General features: G+C 35.0%; 4 protein-coding genes across 7 annotated transcripts; 3 read left to right on the top strand and 1 right to left on the bottom strand.

Moving 5' to 3' along the window:
• Positions 1-158: 158 nt before the first annotated feature.
• Positions 159-10,407, top strand: LOC140766620 (uncharacterized). Of its 2 annotated transcripts, none has more exons than XM_073106095.1 (14): positions 159-317; positions 686-1,149; positions 2,422-2,499; positions 3,731-3,888; positions 3,968-4,031; positions 5,289-5,356; positions 5,827-6,085; positions 7,137-7,271; positions 7,385-7,491; positions 7,569-7,622; positions 7,700-7,783; positions 8,252-8,415; positions 8,886-9,032; positions 9,974-10,407. In XM_073106095.1, the coding sequence occupies exons 2-13, from the start codon at positions 816-818 to the stop codon at positions 9,028-9,030; spliced, it is 1,650 nt and encodes a 549-aa protein (XP_072962196.1). In that variant the 5' UTR covers positions 159-317; positions 686-815; the 3' UTR covers positions 9,031-9,032; positions 9,974-10,407. The 2 variants fall into 2 exon arrangements, with proteins under 2 accessions (XP_072962196.1, XP_072962197.1); XM_073106096.1 differs by having other exon boundaries at positions 7,391-7,491.
• Positions 10,408-11,333: 926 nt separating this feature from the next.
• Positions 11,334-16,865, top strand: LOC140766621 (GTP 3',8-cyclase, mitochondrial). Of its 3 annotated transcripts, XM_073106099.1 has the most exons (8): positions 11,338-11,609; positions 11,699-11,767; positions 13,006-13,620; positions 13,764-13,931; positions 14,224-14,415; positions 15,472-15,540; positions 15,727-15,811; positions 16,515-16,865. In XM_073106099.1, the coding sequence occupies exons 2-7, from the start codon at positions 11,702-11,704 to the stop codon at positions 15,808-15,810; spliced, it is 1,194 nt and encodes a 397-aa protein (XP_072962200.1). In that variant the 5' UTR covers positions 11,338-11,609; positions 11,699-11,701; the 3' UTR covers position 15,811; positions 16,515-16,865. The 3 variants fall into 3 exon arrangements, with proteins under 3 accessions (XP_072962201.1, XP_072962200.1, XP_072962199.1); XM_073106100.1 differs by having other exon boundaries at positions 11,334-11,767; positions 16,460-16,865; XM_073106098.1 differs by having other exon boundaries at positions 11,338-11,767.
• A 696-nt stretch (positions 16,866-17,561) lies between these two features.
• LOC140767714 (probable plastid-lipid-associated protein 13, chloroplastic) lies at positions 17,562-21,980 on the top strand. Its single transcript, XM_073107719.1, has 7 exons — positions 17,562-17,956; positions 18,911-19,032; positions 19,244-19,327; positions 19,603-19,699; positions 20,048-20,264; positions 20,861-20,913; positions 21,627-21,980. Exons 1-7 carry the CDS (start codon positions 17,717-17,719, stop codon positions 21,726-21,728), a joined length of 915 nt encoding a protein of 304 aa, XP_072963820.1. The 5' UTR covers positions 17,562-17,716; the 3' UTR covers positions 21,729-21,980.
• Positions 21,981-23,598: 1,618 nt separating this feature from the next.
• Positions 23,599-23,934, bottom strand: LOC140767669 (VQ motif-containing protein 17-like). The gene has a single exon (XM_073107662.1). It carries the CDS (start codon positions 23,932-23,934, stop codon positions 23,599-23,601), a length of 336 nt encoding a protein of 111 aa, XP_072963763.1.
• Positions 23,935-27,102: the final 3,168 nt, after the last annotated feature.

The following is a 27,102-nucleotide window of genomic DNA, read 5'->3' on the forward strand; positions in this document are numbered from 1 at the left end:
TACTTCATGTGTTTCAAAAACGGGTCGGATATTGATATTGGATCCGAATTTGGTGAATTGGATCCGCATTCGGATCGGACTTTTAATGGGAATCCAATTATTTTCATAATTGGGTAAAAAAAAAAAGGACTTTAATAAAAGGAAAAAACCCCTCGAGTATTATATAGTTTTTAGTCACCGGACGGTAATCTCCTACTCTTTCGACCCCCACGGCTGGATCCAAGTCCGATCTCGCTATTCCAGCGAGAAGAATAAAGAGGACAGAGAGAGCAAAGCGAGAAGAGACGGCGACGATCACTACTCTTCAGAAGCTCGCGGTAACGTTATAGCTACTCTCCGAACACCTGGTTCTGACCTTAGATTCGATCCCTTGTTGTTGTTGTTGTTGCTGCTGCTGTTGCCGTTGCTATTCGTTTTTTTTGTTACTCCGATCTGACCTTAGATCCGTATCGGTTGGTGTCGATTTTCCATAGATCTCGGATGTTTTTGTTTCGTTGTGGGTGTAATTATAGATCTTCACCTCGTTTCTGATAAGACTCCGTGTTGCTTTCTATTTGATCTCTCTTCATGTGTGATCTGACATTGTAATGCCTAGGGTTTTTGCTTCCTTGTGCTCTTCGTCTCTTGCTTAGTTATCTATTAGATGATTGTTTGGTTTTCTCTTCGTTGAATAACGAATTATCAGGTGGAGCGACTAAACTGCCGGCAATTGATCAAAATATTGTAGCTTTGAGGAGATTATTGTTCTGTATGAGGCATCACATTGGATGAAAAGGTGAACCCCATTCTTGGATGGGCATCTTGTGTTTGGGGAAATGTCATTGAAACTTCCTCAGGGTTTCTCCTTCTTTAAGAGCGTGGGTTGGTTTAATGACAAGAGTGGCGAATCAGCTGCCAAGAAGGAATTGTCGCCGACTTTGAAGCTTCAGACTGATAAGGAGATTTATAGGCCAGGTGATTCAGTCACTGTGACTTTAGATATTTGTAGCCCGACAAGTTCAAAAGAGGATCCTGGGACAGCAGTTTCGACGGAAGATATTTCGTCTCTTTTGGTTGACAATCTATCTTTTGAGGTTAAAGGTATTGAGAAGTTGGACAGCCTATGGTTCTCCACTCAAAAGCCTTTGCCTGGATCTAAGCAGCGCAGAGGTATGCATTTGTTCTCTTTGGAAATAATATTAGTTAAAAGAAGTTGAATATTTATAGTTTGAACTTTTGTGGAATTCCTCAGGAAGCATATACAGTTGTATGCCTCTTGATGTCTTTATTCATTCACTGGGTGGCTAACCCACAAGATTTAGGTAGTCTCCTCCACCTGGTAGAACAGGAAGAGGACAAGAATAAAAGGGAACCAAAGAAATGTTGTTTCATTCTAAAACATATAAGCCTTCTGAAATCTACTAAATACCAAATTAGATCTCCTTTGATACATTATAATTTGTCATTCTGATCCCAGTGACAGTAAACCAACCGAAGTGTGACTTTCCTTATAAAACAAGATTATCCAGCCTAATAAGGTTCAATTTCTTGATTTTTAAGGATTTAGATAATAAATTCTATACTCTTAAGGCACTTCTCTAAACTCACTCAACTAATATTCTCGAAATCAAAAATATGAAACATGAGTAGCCTAAAATCTATTTGCATCTTTTATTTCTGCCAAAGAACTTCTCTTGTCTGATTTTACTTTGACAATGACTCTTTGCGATTTTTTGGAGGGTTATCATCAGGTAGGCAGGCAATTGCATAAATCTATCATTTCTTTCTGAGCCTTCTTTTCATGTACTATAATTAACCTAATGTTTCTGAAAAAATGCATGGATATATTGATGATAAGGACTTTTCCTATGGATCAAGAAATTCAAAGATAAAAAGGTTTAACACATCCACTGGATCAAATTGATAGTAATGCAAGTGTTGCTGGAATTCAGCAGTTTAGTCTTTAGGCAGTTAATGAGTGTATATCTATCCTCAAATATTGACTGTAATTTTCCTTCAGACTTTATACCAGATCACCACATTTCGTCATAATAATTTAAACATTTGATATGGCCATTCCTTGCACTTTTACTAGTGTGAACAATTACATTCATAAAGACTAATGGCGTTTGTGTGTTCCACTTCGTTCCTGAATCGCTTGGCCAAATTGTTGTGGAAACCTTTCTTTTTCTTTTTGTAAAATCAGTACTTGATCCCTTTTTTGCATTAGTAGCTCAGCAAACACTTGCAAGTATGAAGATGCAACCTGACTATTTTTGTTGGTCTCCTGTCACAACTTTTTAGCATTGTGTACCATTTTCTGCAAGAATTTTAAGTTTATGAGGTTGGATTGTAGTTCTTTTCCTCTGACCTAATATTGCTTGCTTGATAAAATTTTCTGATGTTTCATGCTCTTTATCTTCTGTCTTTATTTATATGCAGGGGAACATCTGTTTCTGGATTGTATAGCACCATCAATAGTTTCAAAAGTTATTGTTACTTCTGGAAGCACAAAAACATGTAAGAAATCTCTCTTAATTGAACAAAGCAGTGGGTCATCTCTTTTTGTACATTATGGCTTAAATGCACATAAAATGCTTTGCACTTAATTTGGGGTTGAATACATTTTCTGTTATTTCTTCCATATTTAGTGCACAAGGTTGAGCGATGAAATAGGTTCGGACATCCTTAATTTTGATTATTTGTCTTAAGGTACTCTTGAGGAACTGATATTTTAGAAGTACTTGGACAAACTCTTGTATCATAGTTTTAAACAATTAGTTCATTGTAGAAGAACTGGGAACTACTTATTAACTCTTTTTGTATTTTGGGTTGACTATTGTGCGGGTAAGTCTGTCTACTTCTGCTCACTCTGAGCCTAATTTAAATTCTTCTCCTAGTGTTACTTGGAACTATGCTGCTGATTTATTGCAAACTTTATTGTACAAATGTAACATGGCAAGTTACATGTGCCCATTATTGTTCTTGAAGAAGTGCCCATTACTTGTGCTCATTATCTGTTGGAAGGAGCTCTGTTGAATAAGAGTAGGAAGGGAAGACAATATAGTTCTTTGTTTAACATTGCTGCTGTTCTTCTTGTTATTATTGTTGCATAGACATAGAAAATTTATGACTAGGGTAATATGGTCATACCTTTGAGATGAAATATAGTTGTTTTATCATCTCTTTGTATTGATTATCTTTATGAAATGTTAAATGGAAGTCAGAGTTTAAATCTTTTTTCACTTATGATCATGGTTTTGAGTCTTTTGACATTCCAATGCATATATGAGCTGCATATGAAAAAAAAAAAGAGATAAATTTCGGTGTTGGAGCAGTAAAAGGGGAAATAGAACTGTTGGTCACTTGGTCATGACTCATGACACAAGAAACAATGAGAATAGATGTTTGACTCCCTTTGTGTCTCTATTCTGGCTTGACTTATCTTCTCCAAATCTCGTCTAAATGGCTAACATTCTGCTTGTTCCTGACAGACTTAAATGGCCTTGATATCAATTAAATGTGATATTTGTCTGACTTAAATGTTAACAAAATCTATTTGGAGATTTTCCTTTGTGCACAAGGATTGCACTGGCAAATACATTTTTCTTCTGAACTTTCATTCTCCTCACTGAGCAGTTTAGGCACAGTGTATTCTTATGATGAACTGGAAATATACATTTTTCTCCTGTTGCATAAAATTGCATTCTTTCTCTAGAAGTAAATGTCAGTAATTCAACAATCTATGCAGACATAGTACGAGTGGACCTCCCAAAGATTTTACCACCATCATACAGGGGTGTCAACATTCGCTACATTTACTATGTTAGAAGTACACTCTATGGAAGGTGGCTTTTATTGGATAATGGGCATCAGAGTAAAGGGCTCAAAAATAATTTGTTAAAACTGGTTAGTATGACAATTCCTCATTTATCCCGTCATGGTTTTGTTTTCCTAATATGCTTTTTGTTCATCATGGATTATGTAGGAAGCTCGAGCTCCATTGCAAATCTGGGTTTCTCAGAAAAGCAATAACCTGCTGAATGAAGAAGGTCAGGGCTATGACATTTTCTTGCTTCGTATGCTTATATTTTAAGCTATCTGCTTTGATCTGGTTCTGTTAACTATATTGATAGTTTGTACATTATTATAAATGAAAAATTTAGGTAAGTACATATTAAGTAGTAGTATCAACTATCAAGAATTAAGATTAGTGACATATATATATATGCTACCAAATTGACAAGTATGCCCATCTAGATACCTTGGTTTTGGCTATTAACTATAGGTTATTAGTTGAGCTTTCCATAGATGTTGTGGCTAAAAAAAACTTGGAAATTCACTTTAATTCAACTGTCTTTTCTTTCTGCGCAAGGATTGCACTGATGGGCATACTTGTCAATTTGGTAGCATATATATATGTCACTAATCTTAATTCTTGATAGTTGATACTACTACTTAATATGTACTTACCTAAATTTTTCATTTATAATAATGTACAAACTATCAATATAGTTAACAGAACCAGATCTAGATACCTTGGTTTTGGCTATTAACTATAGGTTATTAGTTGAGCTTTCCATAGATGTTGTGGCTAAAAAAAACTTGGAAATTCACTTTAATTCAACTGTCTTTTCTTTCTGCGCAAGGATTGCACTGTTAATTATTAGCCTTGTTGGCATAATCTCCTATTCGGAATCTCCTGGATTTTTAAAAGAGAAACTCTACTGGCAGTTTTTCCCAGTTTGGCTTTATAAATGTAATACAGTTTCCATATAGTTTCTTCTGTGAGATTCCAAGTACCTATTTGAGGAGAATCAGGTGGAAAGTAAGCATAAATTTGTGGCTCGGACTTGGCCCTTTTCAATGTATATTGCAGTAGAAACATGTCTGGCTCCTATCTATATATTATACACGTTCTATTCTCTTATATCTGCTTTATGAAATAGGTAACAGGAATGAGAAAAGCAGAATTCACATTATGACTACTACAAATTAGGAACTCAACATAAAAAGGGTTAAAGTCTTTAGGCAAAGGTGTTCTGAACTAGTTATGCAAAAGCATTCTCTACAGTTTTCCTTCTTTTCAAATTGCAATGCATAATGGTGAATGTTAGGATACTATTATACAAAAGAATGCTATACAGAATGCTGGATTAGTGCAGAATCTCAACATAAAGAGCTTATGTGGCATGACTGAAGCTTGCTTTTAACTTAACAATTTGCATGTTCTTGAGCTCTTTGCTTGATTTATACATGTAACTGTCACTGCAAGTTAGATAACCGAATACTTTTGGTTTAAATTTCAGGGAACTTACTACTTTCTGCTGGTCAATTGAGTATTTATTGGAAAGAGAAAGATGATGATTCGGAATGGGTAAGGAGTTGATTTAACAAAATTTAGGTTTACGGTCCAATGGCTTGTGTTATGCAGTTCCCTTTTTTTTTTTAAGAAATTCACATTTATGTGTCTTTTAGGAGTAGATTACTTGTTTTCTGAATGAAAAAAAGAGATGTCTATAGTCATGATCTTAGAAGTTAGAACTATCAATTCTTGATATTAAAACTAGTTCCTTCATGAGTGTCAACCCAAACAATCTAGAAAATATAAATAATAAGTCTGCTATCATCTTCCTACTACTCTCTTGCAATTGTACATTGCTCTTTGAAAAAAGATCTAAAGTTCTCAAATACAATGAAAAGCAAATATAGGGAAAAAAAATTTGGTACTCCATTTTGCTGTCACCAGATGAGGGTGGTCTTGACACAATTTTGTTTCTTACACTACTAATGAGTTAATTGCAGTTTTGCAAGTCAATATTTAATAGATTATTGTTTTCATGACAGACTAGAGCAAATGAGAATATTGATGGACTAGAAGAAGGATACGATAGCTCCAGAGATGAAGTCTCATCTGTTTCCTCATACAATCCTGCCAAAGCAAATTCTGACTTCTCCCTCAAGAACTCTTTATCAATGCAGTCACTTGCAAGTCGAATGTCCAACAGTGGACTCCAGTACTCTCAAGGAGAGCGTTCCAATTTCCCCTCATATATGCCCCTTCCTCAACTATCTGTTTTGGAAGTCATAGATAATTCTGGCGGAGGTGAAGTATCTATTACAAAATCTCGGTTCAATCTTGGGAACTGCTTTTCTTCTGTCCCTGATTGTCTTTGTGGCTGTTTATAGTTGTATATCATTAATTAGTATGAGATCGAGTTTTACTCTTCTGTCAATAGCACCTAAATGGATGTAAATCCTGATTTAAGAGCACTCTTGCTGCAGCTTTTATTAATCTATTACCCTTATTATTATTTGCAGGAGCCAATATGTATACACCACACAAACACACGCATATATTGGATTTAATACTCTTGAGATGTCCATAGTAGTTATTGGATATTTTAGTCATCTGATGTCCATTCATGCTTGATACTTCCACTAAAAATCTGATTTCATAAAGTTAAAAATAATTCACATGCTTATTTGATACTTATCAGAGAGGGAGTCATCATATGCACTAGTCTCTAATTGAAGAGAGACTACTGTCTGACATTTCTGGTCTGGTGGAAGCTTTTCTTTGTTATAAAAGTATAAAACCTTATGCTGTTATATGGGATCTATAGTTTGAAGGGAGCAGAACTTTACATAGTAACTAATATTGCAACAGAAAAGTTGAATTACCAAATTTTCCCCTTGCATCTAATAAATCATCTGCTATATAATGTTTTAGACAATTTGTTCTGACTTGTTAGGACTAGTTTCTTGTTAATGAATCAATGGGAGGTGATTGCTGATGTGTACAGTATTGAAAGAATAATGATTCTCAATTAAATAAAACGCAAGCATATACTAACATATTCCATATATATAGGATATATATTTTGCTGTTTATGTATATGTTTTGCTCTATCCCTAGAAAATGGTGCCTTTCTTTTAAGGATCTGTTGCATTAGTATGTACACTCGTTGTGTCATGTCTGTGTCATATCCATGTGGATATGTATAATACAGAATTCAAAAATGTGTGTTGCTGGTTTTCTGCATCATGCTTCTTCCTTTTGGATAGAATATTCATCAGATTTTAACTTGCTTTATGCCTATCACATGCTTTTCTTTAACTCAACATCTCATGATAAAATTGCACCATCTACACAGGTTTGGTGTCACCTCAAGAGAAGTCAAACCATTCGTCTTTCTCAAATGAGCAAAGAAATTCGTCGGATTATCATTTCTCTAAAGATGTTGTTGGATTGCCATTTACACCTAGATATGTTGAACCTGCTGCTGCATGTAAGTTATCCTATTTTATTTTTCTGATTTATGTTTTTTTTTCACCTAAGTTAGATCTCCTTTTTAGCTAAAAATAATTAGTAAAGCTAAGTTGCAGTGAACATTTTCTGCAGCAGAAGGCTTCATTAGAGGAAGATCCTACAATATCAGAATAGATGACCAAGTTTTACTGCGCTTCTCACCAAAGAACTCAGACTCAACTTATTACTTTGGGGATGTGGTAGTTTATCAAACTTTCATAACCATTATGCAAGCTTTAATTTAGAAGCATGATTATTTATAATTTTCTGACAACAGATTGGTGGCACACTTACCTTTTTCCATGGAGAAGGAGATCGGAGATGCCTCGAGGTAAAAGGATATTAATTTCACTAAATCTAGGTTACTAGTTGAATTCTTGATCTGAAGTGCTTAAGAAATTTTAACAGGTTTCAATAACCTTGGAGACTTCAGAAACAATCAACCAGCGTGTTTTACATCCTTCAAGGAAGGGCTCGCCTACCATAACAAAGGTACGTTTTATGATGTATTACTGTTGATCTTAAGGAGTTGGCCACATGGTGTAAAAATTGTCCTAGAAAATGTGTGGTACCATAGAAGTTTGTGTTTCTGTATTTAAAGAAATGCAGTGATTACCTCAACAATTGGAACCTACTGTTCAGCATCTGTCATAAGGGGTAGCATCGCAGTTGGCTAGAGCATAGGTCTCATAGCTTCTGCAGAGTTTAACATTCTGTATGTTATTGGTTAACAGTTTGATATGCATCATTTGAATAATTTCTGCTGAATCTGGATGTGTAGGCCTGTTAATAAGATTTGTCTAAAACCTACTAAAGAAGCAACATAAAAATAATTTTCAGGGAGTTATGCTCTAATTAATTTCCTTTTCTGTGATGTACATTTCGTTTGGTTTTGTATGGAGCCTGACTATTTTTTAAGGGACGGATTCAATTGTTCTAACTGCTGGATGTCATGTGCAGGTACACAGTGAACACCATGAGGTTGTAGCTGATCTGCTTCAGACAAGTTTTCTCTTTTCAATTCCTATTGATGGGCCAATGTCATTCTCTACATCAAAGATTTCAGTTCAGTGGTCTCTTCGTTTTGAGTTCTTCACCACTCCAGAGGGATTGGATTTGACTAGGTACTGCTACAGAAGTACTGTGTAACCTATGTCGTGTATAGTACCTCCAAGTTGGTTGCTGAAAGCCTTTAAAATGATAGTCATTTTATGCATATACACTCCCTTAGATTTCTAGAGATTACATGCATCACTTGAGAAAAAGGTTTACAGAATATAAAGCATCACGTTTAATAACTAATATTTGATAGATGTAATGTGTTTTCACCATTTCCAACAATAAGTAGGTTAGGGTATAATATTCAAAGCATGGAACAAAAGATTAATTTCTCATCTGATTTCTTTTGCCCCAATTTCCTTGCTGAAATTTCCACATACATATCATACACATCAAATATGGCGATTTATCTTGTTCCCTCCCTTTAGAATCTGCCTTATTATTATATACTTCCGGTATATACCAATATATTATATGTTAATATCATTTATTGTCTAGCTGTTACTCATATGGTAGCGCAATCTTTGATTGGCAGGTATGAACATCCTCTCCTTGTTGAGAAAAGAGAAAAAGGGGACTGGGTTCTCCCTATAACAGTATATGCACCTCCTTTACGGAGACAAGCTGCACAGACGAGAAATGATAAGCCCTTGCCTCTTGGGAATCTGTTTCACTCTTGAAGGTTAGCTAAACCCCTAAACCTGGGGTTTTTATAAAGATTCTTTCCTCTATCTTGGCCTTGTCTTCTGCAGTAGTGTGTTTGTCAATGGCATGTTATGAGAGTTTAAATTTTAGCAATTTTCGACATACGTATGCATGAAAATTGGTACATAGAACAATGCCTGCATAATAAAAAGCAGGCAACTTCCAGTTCTTTAATGTGTTATCAAAGTACTGTTATATTGTAGGAAGATTATCTTACATGAGCTTTAAGTCTTAGATATTATCTCCCAACTTCAACTTGAAAGTTGTACCAACTTGTGGCAAGGAACCTATTGGTATTTCAAACTTATTGGGAAGTCCTTATTTTGATTGAAGTACCTTTGCATTCAAGGACCTAAACTGTTGATCAATGAGTAGTAAGTGCATACTAGATTATGCACTCTTATTCCTCATACCTTCTTACTTTTTGCATAATTACTTGGGTCAAAATGATAAGAATACAGTTATGCATCCCTAATTCCTAAAGTGACAATCTTCTGTTTCAATTCTTTTGTTTTGAGCCAAAATTTCCTATTTGATCATTTTTCTTGCTTTTCCAGGTGTCCATAAATAATAAAAAAACATCCAACAGAACTACATTTTAAATTTTTGTAAATCTCTGTAGAAACTCTGGTTATTATTGTTCCCAACTCAAGTGACATTTCTGTCTCCTTTCTCAGTTGCTTCTTTTGGAGAGTTCTAGGTGTTGAAACCAAATTTAAAGATGTCAATTCATACATGTGATTAAAGAAGCATCCTATCTTGTTTAGATCTGTAGATGAGAATTCTTGGGATGACATTTCTTGACTCCTACACGAATTCCGTACGAACTGCTACTCTACTTTGCGAACTGCTACTCTACTTTGCTCATAATTGGTTTGATTTTCATTGTTATTTGACCATTCTTTCTTTCTTTCTCAGATGATACCTACAGTGGGAAGTAAAGGGGACTTCTTCCTCCAGCCGTTGTGAATCCATTGACCTAAACTCGAAATATTGGCAGCATTGACTATGCATGGCGAATAGCTACCGACATTGTTTGTGTGCTGCCTCAAGCTACAACAAGTCTGTGGGCAGGGTATCTTTGATACTTGGTTTCTTCAAGGCAGCAGAGATGCATGTATACTTGCACTTTCTGCATAATTTAGAAGAAACAAGTTGTAGTGCAAATTAGTGGGCATACAGCATATAATTCATCTGTAATTGTTACCCTCATTTTACGCGTGATTTTCAATTCGCTACACATGATTTTTCTTCCTGTGCATGTTAACTATTATATGGACAGCAAAGTTTTGAGATGCTTTACAAACCACTGGTGACCTTGAACGATATTAAATACAATTTCTTCTTTCTTGCAGATAATGGTAATGACTTACTAAGTTGCATATAAGAGAGTTTCTTGCAGCAATTGGTAATTGCCTAACCATAGATATTTTTGCAATCTTACGTGAAAAAGAGGAGGTAAATCTAATTTATATATATTCGCTGGTCTATGCATTGTCTTTTCATGGGAATAAAGGTGTGGTACGTAAAAGAACATCACCATCCAGTCATTGTCAACTCAACGCAATATTTGACTTGAGTTTGATTGTAATGACTCTTAAACGTAGTAAAGTTTTCTACGAACATCAATTGTGATGCCACAGTCTTTACTCAATGGATGTTTTTTCTTCTTCTCTCTCTCTATTTAAATATCCAACAAATTTGAAGTGGCCATTTTAAGTTGTAAACCTATAACATGAGCTTCTCTTTCTTGATATGGATATGTTGAATAATATAAATTCTTATTGCAGACTACACACAGTGTTAGATGTATGGGGGAAAATGCAAGGAACCACCAACAACATAATACAAAAGTAGACGGCAATCTATGCGTGCATCTTGTGCCAGGTGGTTGTAGGCATCTTCTTTTAAAGCGACTTGTTTACAAGACTAGATGCTGAAGTGCTAAGACTAGGTTAGTATCAACTCTTGTCTTTTTCCCAGAGAATAGTATCAACTCTAACATCTAAGATGTATGCAATGACGCACCAATCTATTTTTTTAATGTCAACTATTTGTTAATGGGATGTTCGTGTTTATTTTAATATTAATATCATCCACCTAATAAGCCTTTTTTTTTTTAACCACCTTTGCTAGATATAGTCCAGCAAAACACACTCAATCTAGCAGTCCACCCATTTAAAAGCCAGCTATTGGTGGGTTAAGACTCGAGACGCTGAATCCTGATCTGGCCCCAAAACAAGATCTCCACTTCCACTAAATTGCGATTTAAAAATCGGATGGACCCGGTAAGGTACGCTACCGCCTAGCGGAGTGTCATTAACTCGGATCGGGCTCGGAAACGGCCGCCGCCGTTTTACCGTGATGTACTAAAACCGACTGTTTCCGGTTGTTTATTTAAGATTCTCAATACAAGGTTACTCGATCTCATTTTATCCTCCCATCCCGTTTTACTTCGCTCCGATAATTTTGGGAGTGCGAGAAGAGTGGACGAGATCGATTTGTTTCTCGTCTTTCTTTTGTTTGTGTGGACTCCTGATACCGTGGGATTGAGGTCTCTAGATATATTTTGTTTTTGGTTTAGTTTCCGGCTGCGGATATATATATATATATATATATATATATATATATTTATTTTCTTAGGCGATGATGCCGCGGTGTGCTCTGGAGCTTCTCCGACGGTGTTCGGATTCTCGGAGGTTCAATTATTTGGTAAAATTTCACACAAAATGTTTTTTGTTTCCTTTTGATGAAAAAGTATGATTGTTAACCAGTTTTTCTTAGTTTTCAAAGAATGATTCCGTTTTGGCGTTTGTAGGATAGAACGGGTTGTTTTTATTTTTATTTTTCCTTATTTCTTAGTTCCATTTTGCTTCTTTTTCTCCTCCAAACAATTCCAGGTCGTTTGTTTTCATGTGTTTCTAGATGTTGCATCTGCCGTTGTTCTAAATGAGAAACCGACATGAGCAAAACCCTTCTATCCTTCCCTTTTTTTTCCTTCTCACCAGAGGTTGCGAAATCGTGTTTTGACTCCTGATAATGTAAGTGGATGTCAAAATGCTTCATATGAGACAAAAACTGATATCATATTATAATTTCTTATGGGAGAAGATTTTCATATTCCACTTGGGGTGCATAAATCCAGTGTCTTCAGATACATGAAACCAAGCTTCCCCTTTTGGAAACCCCAAATCCCCGGAGTTCAATTCATTTGTTATTTTTTTTTATCTTCTGCAAATCAACTTTTTGGAATAATTAAATGATGCGATTTCAGTGGATTTGGATGTATTTCAATATATATAATAAAATCCAATGATTTGAGGTTGGATTTGGATGAAATTCATTTGCCATTTAAATGAACTTTACCAAGTCTCAATTGTTTTGTCACAACAATAATGATGCCCAAGGGTAAAATAGAAAAATTGAACATATTATGAAATGAATTCCTACCCTATTCTGAACAACAAGATAGATGGATTTTATTTCTAAGTCCATTATTTTCCAAAGAACAGAATTCATTTCTAAATGAAATCAATTGAACTCTATCAAATGAAATCAGTTGAATTCCATCTAGAATTGGTTCCAAACATAACCGTGAGTGTTTACAGGATTAGTTGATAATCTCATACCACTTGTGATATGCTCTATTAAGAACTTGCAGTGTTTGACTGATAGGTGTCTTCTCTGCTTAAGAATAATTTTTTCAATTACTTCAGTCTTTTCACAGCATTAGTGGGTTTTGCCTTTTGCTTTGCTTTCTCATAGCAGCAATTCTTTGTTTAGTGAATGATTTTGTTAGCATTTTATACATGTTAGATAGCATTTAGTTATAGCTCTTGAAAAGATATGTCACTCGCTCCTTATGAAATCATCAACTTGACACTTATCAAAAGATAGTAGGAATTTTTTTAAAAAAATTTCTTGTAATAACTGTAGAATCTTGTCTTCAGGTTGACGCTTCTAAGTTTGGATATAGAAGTATAAGCAGCAGCTCTCCACTTACTAGTGGTAGTCCAAGCTGCTCCAGTTCAATAGGATATGCAACCTCGTGTGCTACATTGTCTGAAGCACAGCCAAGACAAAGCCACTCATCTGACATGTTAGTTGATTCATTTGGGAGGTTCCACAATTATTTGAGGATATCCTTAACAGAACGTTGCAATCTTCGATGTCAATACTGCATGCCTGCTGAAGGAGTGGAATTGACCCCCGGTTCTGAGCTTCTGTCACATGACGAGATTATTCGAGTCGCAGACCTCTTTGTCAGTTCTGGGGTGGATAAGATCAGACTAACAGGTGGAGAGCCAACTATAAGAAAAGATATTGAAGATATATGTTTACATCTCTCTAGCTTAAAGGGATTAAAGACTCTTGCTATGACCACCAATGGAATTGTTCTGTCTAAGAAACTTCCAAAGTTGAAAGAATGCGGTCTCAATGCAATAAATATCAGTCTGGACACATTGGTGCCTGCGAAGTTTGAGTTCATGACTAGGCGGAAAGGGCATGGAAGGGTTATGGAGTCAATAGATACTGCTATAGAGCTTGGTTATAATCCTGTAAAAGTATGCAGACTCTTGCTGAATTTAGTTTTTGTTCTTAGACATTCCATCATATGATAGTCTTTTAATATTTTAAATCATATAAGGTGTTTTCCTGTCTTACAAAGCTGATTCTTTTGCATCCTGATCTTTCCTTCCCTTGCCAGGTTAATTGTGTTGTAATGCGTGGAGTGAATGATGACGAGATCTGCAATTTTGTAGAATTGACCAAGCTGAAGCCAATTAATGTTCGATTTATTGAATTTATGCCATTTGATGGAAATGTTTGGAATGTCAAAAAGCTAGTTCCCTATGCAGAGATGTTGGATAAAGTGGTAAGGTAGAACTCTGGCAAGTGCAACCATATCATTGAATACATGTATATGTGTATATGAGACTTTATATTAAGTTTTCCACAGAAATTCTAATATCTTTTTCTGAATTTTGGGGTGCATTCAATGGTCCAAAAGGTTTAAACTTTGTCATATCTCAATGTACAATTTGTAGTCTAAAAATGTCTTGGTATGTGTGTGGTCACTTGCACCACGTTATTTGTATCTTTCTGTGCATTTAGTAACTTCTAAGATGAAAAGTAATAATTAAATTTTTCTGGTACTTTTTGAGCAGCGAGGACAGTTTAAAGATGTGAAGAGGCTTCAGGATCACCCTACAGATACAGCCAAGAATTTCAAGGTTGATGGGCATTGTGGAACTATCTCATTTATTACATCAATGACAGAGCACTTTTGTGCGGGTTGCAACAGATTGAGGCTCTTAGCTGATGGAAATTTTAAAGTATGCTTGTTTGGTCCCTCTGAGGTATCCTTTCTTCTTTTAAAGGTTGCCTTTGTTCCTTTAATTCCATGACTGGGTTGATCTTAGTGCATTATATATTGTGCTCTTTTAGCATACTTACTAATTTAGTTTTTATCATTTTACACAGCTAATTATTGGCCTAATTCATACATTAAGCTAGGATCATGTCTATAGCTATTCCTAGAAGAGGTTATTTTAGATATAATCATATCAAATAGGTAGAGCTTATTTCATCTGTTGTTTAACATGGTTACTTGGTGATACCCATTCTTGCATATATGCAATATGGCCAAAGCTCTAAAATCTGTTGGAGCACAGCCAAGGTTAAAATGCTGCCTTCAACACCTGGAGTAGAGTACAAGAAAGACTACAGAACTCCGTTGCCTATAAAGAAGTAAAACATTTATATAGAGAGATTCTTTCTGCATCTAATGACTGAACCTCTTGTGTTCCTATTTATCCACACTCAATTATGATGACCTGAGACTTTGGGTTGTGGTTATGCAAGGTCGAAATGTCACAGTTCAGTGACAGGTGACTAATGACTAATCTACTAAATTGCATGGTAATTTAGGTTCTACTCTCCAGGTATTTTTGTAAGATATTATGTCCTTGATTCAACAACATATGTAATGTATCCAATGGTATAATATTAACATTCTCTCCTTCGATTTTTTCTGCTAGACGTGATGTGGGGCTATTTGCAGAAAAAAAAAGTTCTTAGGTTTTAGTAATAATAAAATTGAGCTCTTGAAACTGAACGCATTCATTTTTTATATTAAATGCACACATTTTTTATAATGAAATGCATATAATTTATATAAGAGATGCACAAAAATTATTTTTTTATTTTTAAAACTAAAAGGTTATTTTGTGCAAATGCCCTAATGGTGCGTCTGATGGATGAAATGTGACTTCTTTCTTATTACAACAACCATATAATATTTGCATTTTTAACCATAGGAGGTTAACAATTTAACATCTTCAATGATCAATTTGTTGGAATAGTTATTCAGTCAATCTAAGAACTGTATATTGCTGAATTTTGATCCTCTGTAGGTGAGTCTAAGAGATCCACTTCGTGCTGGTGTTGATGACCTCGAGCTAAAGGAAATAATTGGTGCTGCAGTAAGTAAACTTTCTTACTTCTCATAGTAGTTGATTAAACATAACCCCTTTTTACATGTCCCGTGCCAGCTAAATATGCATTTCACTAGCATTGCTGAGCAATTGGTGAAGGTTAATTTGGTGTATTTGCATTTTAGCTTTTACCAATACCAATGTGACTACAGTTGTATCTGCCCTTTGTCTCAGGTAAAGAGGAAAAAAGCTGCACATGCAGGGATGTTTGACATAGCAAAGACAACAAATAGACCTATGATACATATTGGTGGCTGAGGTATTGAATCAAATGTTCTTACAAATATGTGTAGAAAATTTCTTACATGATCCTGTGTCCTTGTCTATGTTCCTGGGGTTGAAATAAACTGAGTGAGTTGAGAAAAATGAACTTGGAAAACACATATGTAGAATTATTTTTGTTTTTGTTGCCTTTCTATAACGAGAAGAAGGATAAGAAGAGAACTACCGTGTTTTTTTTTTCCTATTCCTACTATTGCATCAAAGAGTTAGTTGATAAAATTATTGGAGCAGTAATTTCCAATTTGATATTATGTGAATATTGCTTTATTTGGTTTCTTGTAAGGTTTTCCAAGTTTGAGATGAATGTTTCGATTGTAGATCTTTCTTTTAGTTTTGGGAACATCAACATTTGCTTATCCTTCTATTTTTTATCTGAGAATACATTAACATTGTGTTATTCATGAATAGATGTTGCTATTTTGCTAAAGTTCACATAATAGGCCAGCATATCAGGAAAACAACATAGTAGACATTATTGTTGTTTTTCTAACTTTTATTCTACATCTTCTTTCAGCTGAAATTGTTGCTAGAAGTTTACTTCACATTTTTATCTTACATGGTTATATATGGTAGTATAGCACTAAATTAAGAGCCCTATAACTGGTTATCCTTGTCAATGTTGCAGCATGAGTGAAACCATTCAGGAATTTGTTACAGATTTTTCCCTTCAATTGTTTCAGAAGAAGAGTATTATCGAATGTTGCTGCTACTCAGGATCTGAGCTCGGGGATTCAAATAAAGAATCTCTTAATTGCTATCTGAGGAAGAAATGTCATCGTTAACATTTGAAAGCTCGACCTCTTTGTTGTTGTTGTTCATCTGTCTAATGTATATGCATTCATTAGTCTGTGCATTGTCTAATAAAAACACAGAGAAAAACTGATTTATGTTTCATGGGAATGAAGGAGTGGTCTGTAAAAGAACATTACCTTCCAGTCATTGTCATGGTTTGAAGTCCTGTTCAAGAGAATGTAAACCTCAGTTTGATTGTATTAACTCTTAAATATAGTAAATCTTTCCATGAACATCAATTGTGAGGCCAGTCTTTCCTCAGTCAGATTCTTATTTTGGATTTTTATTCTCTCTCTCTCTCTCTCTAAATACCCAACAAATTTGAGGTGACCTTTTTAAGTTATAAACCTATAACATGAGCTTTTATAGAATGGAGATGATAATATAATACAATGCATACTAAAGCTGATGAATTTAAAAAAAAAAAAAAAAAAGGAGCAGCTTGGAGAATCACCAATAAGCAAGCCATTTAGACTATATTCATCTTCTCTTTCTTGACATGGAATTATGGATAAGGATACTAATTGGGCCAATAAAACTTAGAAACTGCATCATTCATATGCCAGTTTCGTTATTATCTCATACCATGTGAATAGTTTTAGTTTAGGACATGAAAAATATGTTTAAAAAAAAAAAAAAAAACTTGTACTAATTCTACATTAAAAAGAAAAAAAGAGTTTGAATTAACTGAAGGCAGTCATGTCACATCCAATTTATTTGAGAAAATTTTCCTATAATTAATTATAATTAGAGGAAGAGAGGGGTAAAGTGAATTAGGTGAAAAAAGAAAGATAATTTAGGGTTTAGAGGTGTAAATATGAATAAATAAGACGAACTCATGTAATGCATGTGCTGTTCGTTCTGCTACTCTAATAACAAATTTTTATTTTTATTTTTATTTTTAAATTGCTTTTATATTTGTCTGGATAGCCGATAGCCGAATGGGTGCGTTCGGTTCGTCCTTGTAGCTTTATCTGACGAAATTGCCCTTGTTCGTAGAGGAGGAGGAGGAGGAGGAGGAAGAAGAAGAAGGTGTCGTTAGGGATAGGATTTGGGTTCTGAGACATTGAAGCTCTTGGGAAGTTGATCGATGGCTGCAGCTCTCGGGAATCTACGTGCGGTTTCTCCTTCGCTTCTTGTCTCTCCCCCTTCTGTGACCTACGGAGAGAACCGCCGGGCCGCTGGGTTCCGCCCCCGGCCGTGGGGCGGAGGCGCCTGCTCCAGCGGTGCGTGTAGAGCCATGGTGCAGCAGGAGACGTTCCAGGGCCCCGCGGCCACCTACGCGAGGGAAATGGAGCGGCTCTCCGCCAAGGAATCGCTTCTCCTTGCCGTGAGTCCTTATCTTTCGCTCCGAATTGGTTTCGCTTAAGAGTTTAACTTGAAGTCGGAATTGGTAGGGTTTTCGAGTTGCGATGTAATTTTGCGGTAATTTCTGGGCTTTTGCAAGATAAATAAATAACTCACTATTCGAAGATATTTGCTGGATTTCTAGTCAAATTGAGGATAGTTTTGATGCCATTTTTCGATATGGCCTTCCTTTCGATTTATTACGGATTTGTTATAAGTATAGGTGTGAGTAGGGAATGAGATAGATGAGTTCACTGAGATTGTAGTGCTATATATGAAGCAAAAATTTTGCATTGTGCTATGCGTATCATATAGAAGATATATTAGTGTGTGTAAGTAAATCCCAAAAATATTTTGTTTTAGCTTGCTTGAGCCAAGTACGAGAAAGCTTAATGTCAACCTTTGTTTGTCTCGGGCTAATTAGGTGATTCCTTTCGGACTAAAACCCAAACATATGATGTTTTCAAGCAGCTCTCTCGATCAGCCTTGGTAAAACCTGATATAACAACTCAAAATATTGGTATATATTGTACGACGCTATAGCATATAATTCACAATATATCATGAATACTACATACATATACATAAGGAAATACATGATTACACGCATGCACATAAGCTATTTTAGACTGCGCTTGAGTGAGCTAAGATCAGCTCATGCTTGGTTTTGCTAATTAAGCAAGCAAGTGCAGATCTCACAAGGTGGTGAGCTCGAAAACGCCCTAACTAAAAGAAAATTGATTAGGAAAACTCTCTTATTCTCTCTTCATAATTAATGGATTTCTCTATTCCTGAATATTTGAGTAGCTTACCCAGTAATCTTTTTTTTCTAAATTACGCTTTTACTCTGCTTTTGGCTTCTGAGAACGGTTATTCTCATTTTCTTAATTATGACATCCTATGTAACTTCATTATAAGTGAAAATCATCCATTTCAGTTTAAGGATGCTGGGGGCTTCCAATCGTTAGTCAGTGGCAAGAACACGGAGATGCAGAAGATTGATGTAAACGAGAGAATCGTTGGTCTTGAACGGCTTAATCCCACTCTCCGTCCTACGACGTAGGTTTCGTCCGAGAAGGATATGTAGTGTTTGTAAGAATCTATTTGTGTACCTGCGTGTTTGGATCTACGACATGGTGGATTATTTATGTTAAATCTCTGGATCATGTGCCTACAAGCTCCAAGACTTCGATTGCTTCACTTTTGGTCTATCTTTTATCATTAATATAATGGCCTGTTTTGTTGACGATGATGTGCTTGACCTTTCCAGATCGCCCTTTCTAGAAGGTCGGTGGAGTTTTGAATGGATTGCTGCTGGTAGCCCTGGATCATTTGCTGCAAGATATCTATTTGAGTAGGTACCTACTCCTAATGCTATGATTGGTGGCACTATGAGAAACTATTATAGACAATTTACAAATCCATATCTACTGTATTTTATCATTTTCTATAATCTGTATTTTGTGTAGTCATAATGCATAAAACCTTCTGAGATTCAAGGTTCCATATTGAGAATTTCTAGCAGTGAAATGCGGTTAATGTGAAGGTTATGCAATGCAAGCTGCACTGATATTAGGTTGCTCAGTGAGTAAAACTATATTAATGTAATCATGTTGTTCTCTTCTATAGGAGATCCCCTACAAATTTAGCATACTTGATGGGACTTCATATGCTGATTAAGGATGGATATTCAAAGGTTACAGCAAATCTCAAGTTCCTAGACACGGTAAATTCCAACAGACCGACCATTTGTTGTTATGCTTTCCTTTTTGATTTTGGAGACTGTGTTCCCCTAAAAGCTCAAATACTTTTCGATGCATTTGCCCTCCTTCATATATTGTATTTTTTATGTATATATCTGTGCTTGCACATGCATGCCTGTCTGCATGTGTGATAAGCATATATATATATATATATATATAATTCCATGCATTTGCCCTCCTTCGTATCTTGTATTTTTTTATGTATATATCCGTGCTTTCATATGCATGTATACATATATACGTACGTATGTATGTATATACACAGATATATTATTGTAGGTATAGTGCTGATGGTCCATCCTTTGATGCAGATAGAAAGCAAGTTCCTCCTGACTACTAAGTTGTCCCTGGAAGGCCCTATGAGAATGAAGGAAGAGTATGTAGAGGGCTTTCTTGAAACACCCACATTCAGTGAAGCAGCTGTTCCTGAACAGCTAAAAGGAGCATTAGGACAAGCAGCTGGCACTCTGCAGCAACTTCCAGCTCCTATAAGGGATGCCTTTACCAATGGACTAAGATTGCCACTTAGTAAGAAATCTGTGTTCAACTTTCTTATTGTGAATTATATTAAAAGTATATTCACACACATATTAAGGCTGATATTTGGTGATGGAACAATGTTACAGGTGCATAAATTATATGAAAGTTGGTACTTAAATATTTTTATGTATCAATAGCAACTCCAATAAATTATTTATTGGCGTAATTGCTCTTCAACATAGAAGTGCCCATGCTCAGAAGTTGGTGTTGGTGGATGTTATTTTGAAATTTTCTACTTAATTCCACATACTTTGGCAAATCTTTGTTAAATTTTCTGAAACTATCTGTTATTAGTCCAGGATTAAGTGTTCATTGTGATATTTTTTACCATACTAGAAGAATTTCTTTGCCAGCAGTTAAATTCATCCATAGTGATATGCCTATCTTCTACTATTCGTACTCCTGATAATTCTCATCCTTCATGTGGTCCATAACTACCTGTGTAGGATTGCTGAATTGGTCAGCTATCTCTATTTGGTGTCCATCAGAAACCCTGGTGGTGCCTGATCTTTATTATTTTCTAATCATGACTTTATTGGATACTACATATGCTATTAATTACATACTCTCCATTTATTTTGCAGGTGGAACTTTCCAGAGATTGTTTATGATCTCTTACTTAGATGAAGAAATAATGGTATGTTTCTTATTTGTCCTACTTATTAGGCAGGTTACTTTCATTTGGAATTCTCACAGATGGATTCTTATTAAGGTTTCTTTTTGTTCAATTTTAAGGCAATTGTAAGGTATCATAAATCATGGAATATATTTCATTGACACCCTATTTTTTGGTAAATTTGTGATCTGAGAGCCATCTCTCAGCTGTTTGTAACATGACCCGTGCATTTTCGCTATAACAGTTTAGGATATATACTTCTGGTAACAGCTTTGCACAAAGTGAAATAAGTGCAATTTGCTATCCTAATACAGCTTTGCCCTGTGGAAATTGCTACTTTATTTTCCATTTAGACATGGGAAAGTATTACATTGTATACTACAATTTCTCTTGACTCCTATTTTCAATTCCCATGTCTCTAAAGATTGTTAGGAACTTTGAATTCATTAAATAACATTTGAGTGATATCTTTTCTTTTCTTTTCCTCTTCTCTGTCAAAGTGAAAATATATTATGTCTTCCCTAACATACTCTTTCATAACACAACTAGTTGGATCAGTGTCCTTTTACAGTTATTATGGATTGAAAATATTAGGAGATACTCTTTTGGTGGCTCAAGCAAAGAAGAATTTTTTTTGTTTGCAACGTAGATATGCTTTTTCTTACATTGATTTCTTTTGAGTTGCTGGCGTCATTTTGTTGAACTCTCCCTGTGGCATCTTTGTTTTCTTTCAGATTATCAGGGATTCTGCTGGAGCTCCTGATGTTCTTACAAGGTTGGAAGGGATTCCAGCATCCGTGGCTGCAGATCCCATGATCTCAGAATATGAAAGTTAATCGCCCTAAAACTGGATTGGAGAGCTTACTTCAAAGTAAATTTCATTTTCCCTGTTATTACAAATTCAGATATATATATATATATATATATATATATATATATATATAGTATGCTTCTGTAGTTGCTTTAAGATGTAAACTCTATAATGCTCATGATCTCATATTTTTCAACATGCTCATGATACTTTGTAATCTGTGAAATGGTATTGATTTACAATGGCCAAACTAGACAAAAAAAAACCCTTTATCCTGTTGATTACATCAAACTAACACTGTTGGTGGAACCATTAATTACTGCAAATAAGATTTGCAAGGTTCATATAGATAGCAATTCTTTTGCCTTACTGGTCATCAGGCTTCTAATTTGTTGTCTTAGCTTCTTTTGAGGACCACCGTTTGAAGTTTTATTTCGTGATCATTAAATCTATGATTTCTCATTCAAACTTCATAGATGGCCTTTTTTTTTTTTTGCATCAACCCATCCATTTCGTTAATCTCTTCTTCGCTTAATTTAATTCCTAGGTTGGTGATTTACATTATTAAACTCCATGATATTTGTTATATATTTTATTCTTTTCATTTTCCAGAGGGAAACAGTTATCTTGTAGCATATGCACTTGTAGGCTTGTAGCTGATGCAGTCTAGTTATGAAAATTCCTCTTCCCTTCACTTTTCTACCTTCTGGATGACAGAATAAACAAAGCAACAACCATAAGGCCTTTGATTTTTCTTAACAAGGTGGCCAAATAGTAGTTGTTGTGAGCCTATCAGTTGAATATTTTATTATTTAAAGTTGGACCATCTAATGCCTTAAATTTTTCTTTTTTTCCCCCTCTCTATCTTACTTACATCCATGCTCTTGATCATGTTTACACTCTTTCATACTACAGTTGACCTTGTGTGGAAAACAGAGGCAACTTTTTGCCCACGTTTCCTCTTGTAGATTTTGATGTAGATTTCATTGCCAATTGACATAGGAGTCATGGTATGCAATTTGCAATTAATTAAACAAATCATGTGGTGTTAATGGATTTGTTAGGGGTTATCGAAGAAAATCGATACTTACTGTTCAAGTAAACCATCTTTGCTGGCAAACCTCTGTGTTCTACTATTCCTCTGTATGGTTAGATCTGGCAATATATCTAATAAATCTTTGGGCAATTAAGTATCCATGGGCAAATCATTCATTAAAGAATAGAGATTATCTGGCTTGGTGGAAGACTAAAAGACTAGGAATGCTGTAGCCTTCAATAGTTGGAATTCCTACTTATTTGTACTCTTCCTTCACATTTGGTGGTATAAGTTCTTTTATATACTATATAGCAAGTAAACAACCATTGAGATTTATGTTAGTATTATAATATATATCACTTCAATCACTATATTTCTCTCCTCCTCTCCTCTTTATGCATTCATTTATTCACTGTAAAAGCTATTTTGGTCATTTGCCAAATTATCATTTAAATTTTATGCTACATTTAGTGTAAAACTAAACAATATCTTATACTAGTATTGAACTTATTCCACAAATAAGCAGAGCTGAAGGGTTTAAAGGGCGATGAATAATAAATCACTATTGTAGCTCGGTTAAGGAGAAGATTTATATATATGTATAATTTAGGATTATATATTGTGACTTAACTCACTTGTCAAATTATGAATTAGAGATTCTTTAATTGTCCATTAATTTGCATGAGAGACGAGTTAGAAACTGAAGAACAATCATGTATATATTAAGAAGCACAAACTTGTATACATCTATCTCTCTATCTACAAATCCATCCCTGAAATCTAATTAACAACACAATGGAGAAAAAGTAGCGAGAATAAAAACCTCCACACCCAGAACTAATAAGTCCTTAATAATTAATTAGTATGAAAAATTAACATGAGGGGAAGTAAAAGAGAAGGAGGAGAAATCCGCAAGGCCTTGGAAGAATTCATCCTCCTCCCCGTCTTCCAGACTATTCAAGAAGCCTCCAGACACCCACTCCACTCTGCTCACCTCATCCTCCTCGCCACCTTTGACTTTCTCATCAAGAGCATCGGCGGCACGCGGCGGCGGCGGCGGCGACCTCTTCTTGCCGGAGATGTTCCCGGCGGGCTTGCCGGTGAGGCGCTGCACGAGGTGGCGGAAGTTGTCGATGTCGGTATGGATGATCTCCGGCGCGAAGATGTGCACTATTCGTATCTTGGGCTTCGACATCTTGGCTATTGCGTGCGAATCTTTGTGCAAAGCTCTTGGAAGGATTGCTCCTCTTGCCATTAATTTAGTAGTAGTAGTAGTAGTAGTAGATTGAGAGAAAAGGGGAGAGTAGGGGAGGGGGATTATATAGAGAGAGATAATTGAGGCGAAGAAGGGGAGGGGGTTTAAATAGTTAATAAATAAGAAGAAGGAAGAAGATTAGCACGTGTTAGTATAAGTTTCTAATTTTCTTTTGTGTCTCCTCTGCAAGTAGCATCATTAAATCTAACTTGGAGATCCAAGTCCACTTGTCCTTTTCTTAATTAATTAAGAAAAGGAGAGGAGAGGAGAGGAGGTTTTCATCCTAATCTTTGGCAATAAGGAAGAGTCTCTTATTATATTATTTATATTTATAGCCTCTTTTAAAAAGTCCTCTCCTCTTCTCTGCTGTGAATGAATTGGATTACCCTTTTCCTAATTATTTGGAAATTTTACGAATAAAATAGGGGCAGGGCAACTAAACTATCCTTATAATTAATAGGTTTCTTTATTCGATTACTTAAATGTGCTTTTAAGAAAGATTAATTAACCAGTGATTGATTGTGATTGGCGGCTATGGGACGTGGGTCCCAACTCCCAAAGATAGAAGCAGAGATTTCTTTTATATATATATATATATATCCATGTCGACACGATTCTCGGAGCACATCCACGTTTCACCGAGGGCGGCAAAGGCTAACGTGCGCCAGAGGGGGCGCTGGAGGAGTCCGTACGAGAGTAGATCTCATTTCATCATCATCATCTATTTGTGTGGTTATAAATTAAATAAAGCTACAGACTTTTTATTATTAATATTATCACATATATCTTCATAAACTATTAATTAAACCCACTTGCCCAAGTCAACTAAACTATATATATATATATATATATATTATTTAAGATAAACAGAGGAAAGAAGACTTTAATAGTATAATTGGCATGGATGAATAAATTTGGGGTCTAAGACATATTAATGTAGAAAATTATATATTAATTAGCAGATGAGCAACTACTAGTGCCTTGATATTTTCTTGCAACCAATTGGTGACATCTCCCACTTGATCAATTTTATAATTGATAGAAGAAGATGCCAACACATTGTTGGTGATTGTTCAAACCTCGTGTGTTGCAGTACTGAAGTGCACAATTAAATTTCCATAGACTTTATTACAAGGACATCACCATTTTAGTACTCATTCAATCAAGCTATGAGACTTACTCATCCAACAACTACACTACGATAAACCTTAAAATACCTTTAGCTTGGATGCACTTGTGCAATATGGATAACCTTATTTCAAAATAAGCATCTTTATTTTGGTATAGTAACTAAACAGTAGCGTAGATTCTTCTGGTATATTAATTCATCGTTCTTTCTGTTTTTATTATATACAACTTTCTAAAATTATATTTTGCCCCTAGATTAGACAATATCTAATTACCACTACTTCACATCTAATTAAAAGTGTTCTTATCATTTAGTTTAAAATGTCACCGATTCATAATACTAATTCACTATTATTTATTATTTTATTATTAATTTATATCATATTAGATATAACTGTTACTCTTTATATTAATATTTAAGTAAGCAATAGAATAATTTATACTGGTGGTATTAGCTCTCTTCATTTGTTATTAAAATTTAGAATACTTCTTTTTAAAATCGACTTTGTTGTATAAGTAGATGAGGTCAGGATGAAAAATAGAATAATTAAATAATAAGAATTTAGGTAGCTTTGCAAAAATAGTTGAGCCGACCCAATTGCTTATTGGGTTTAATAATAAAACCAAACTGGTCTAATTCGGTTCACTGGTCTAATAAGGAAGCAGCTTCTATCACTCATTAGTTTGAAAATTTACCCAATTCCTAGAGTAATAAAAAGAAGAGAAAGTTCAAGGTAACTCTAAACCAACATTTAGATATATATATATATATATTTACAAATAAGCTGTTTATTCGTTTAAAAAAAAAATACTTGATGTATACTTAATGTATTTTTGCGACCTTTTCGGTGATTAATAAAAATTTATTTTTATTTCTCAAGAAAAAAGAGAAAAATCTGAGGCTCTCATTGTGAATAAAGAAAAAGGAGGGGTTTATTTGTAATATAGTAAGTCTTAGAAATAATAATAATAATAATAATAATAATAATAATAAACAAGCGAGATGCATGAACGTAACCAAAAGCAAGAAAAGGAAACAATGAACAGTTACGTAGTTTTATGTATTGGTAGAAAAGGAAACAATGAAGCACTATTTTTGGTAGTTGTCAGTGCACATTTCTCTAGATGGATTTTGGTGGCCTGGTTTTGGTTGTCGTGTCTGTGTCTGTGTCTGTGTCTGTGTCTGTATCTGTATGTTAATAACGTCAAAAACGTAAATTTTCATAACGGCTGCTGATTGTAGATAAGACTTTAAAAGAGTAGTAGAGCCGGCTCAATTAATTATATTATGGACAGTTTTACCTCATATAACTTTCCACTTTACTCAAAAACCTTACAGACCTCACCATTTCCATGATTTCTTTTTTTTTTTTTTACGTGTGTGTGTGTGGAGGGGAGTATCTTATGTAAGTCTCTTTAATACTGCGTATCGACAGATGATAGATGATAAGATATATCTCACTAGAATAGATATCTATCGTAAGGAATTGAAGTCGGTTAATGAGATTTAAACCTTAAAATATATTATATTTGATATATAACTTACTTAAGCTGTTAGGTAATTGAAGAATAATATATACATCGTTATATATATATACCAAAAGAAAACATATATTTATAAATGTGTGTGTGATTTATTGATAAGGTAATTTCATACCCACACAAAGGAGGAGTTAGGGAGAGAGCAACAAGAAAATAAACTACCCAATTCATACTAGATGTCTTTCTCTCTCCCTCTCACACACACACACACACACACACACACACTACTTCTTCTTCTTCTTCTTCTCTCTCTCTCTCTCTCTCTCTCTCTCATCATATCTCATTTGTGCTACTTTGATCCTTAACAACAAACTTACTGCTCACAGATTCCTCGCTCTCATATCCCTCATCACCTTTGATGCTCTTCCCCTTGCTGCTATCCTCCACCTTAGCCTTCTGGTAACCAGTACTCAGCTTGTTCGCTTTCCCTGATGCAGC

Source organism: Typha angustifolia, chromosome 9, assembly GCF_048772165.1.
Source record: "Typha angustifolia cultivar Huaian chromosome 9, ASM4877216v1, whole genome shotgun sequence".
NCBI lineage: Eukaryota > Viridiplantae > Streptophyta > Magnoliopsida > Poales > Typhaceae > Typha > Typha angustifolia.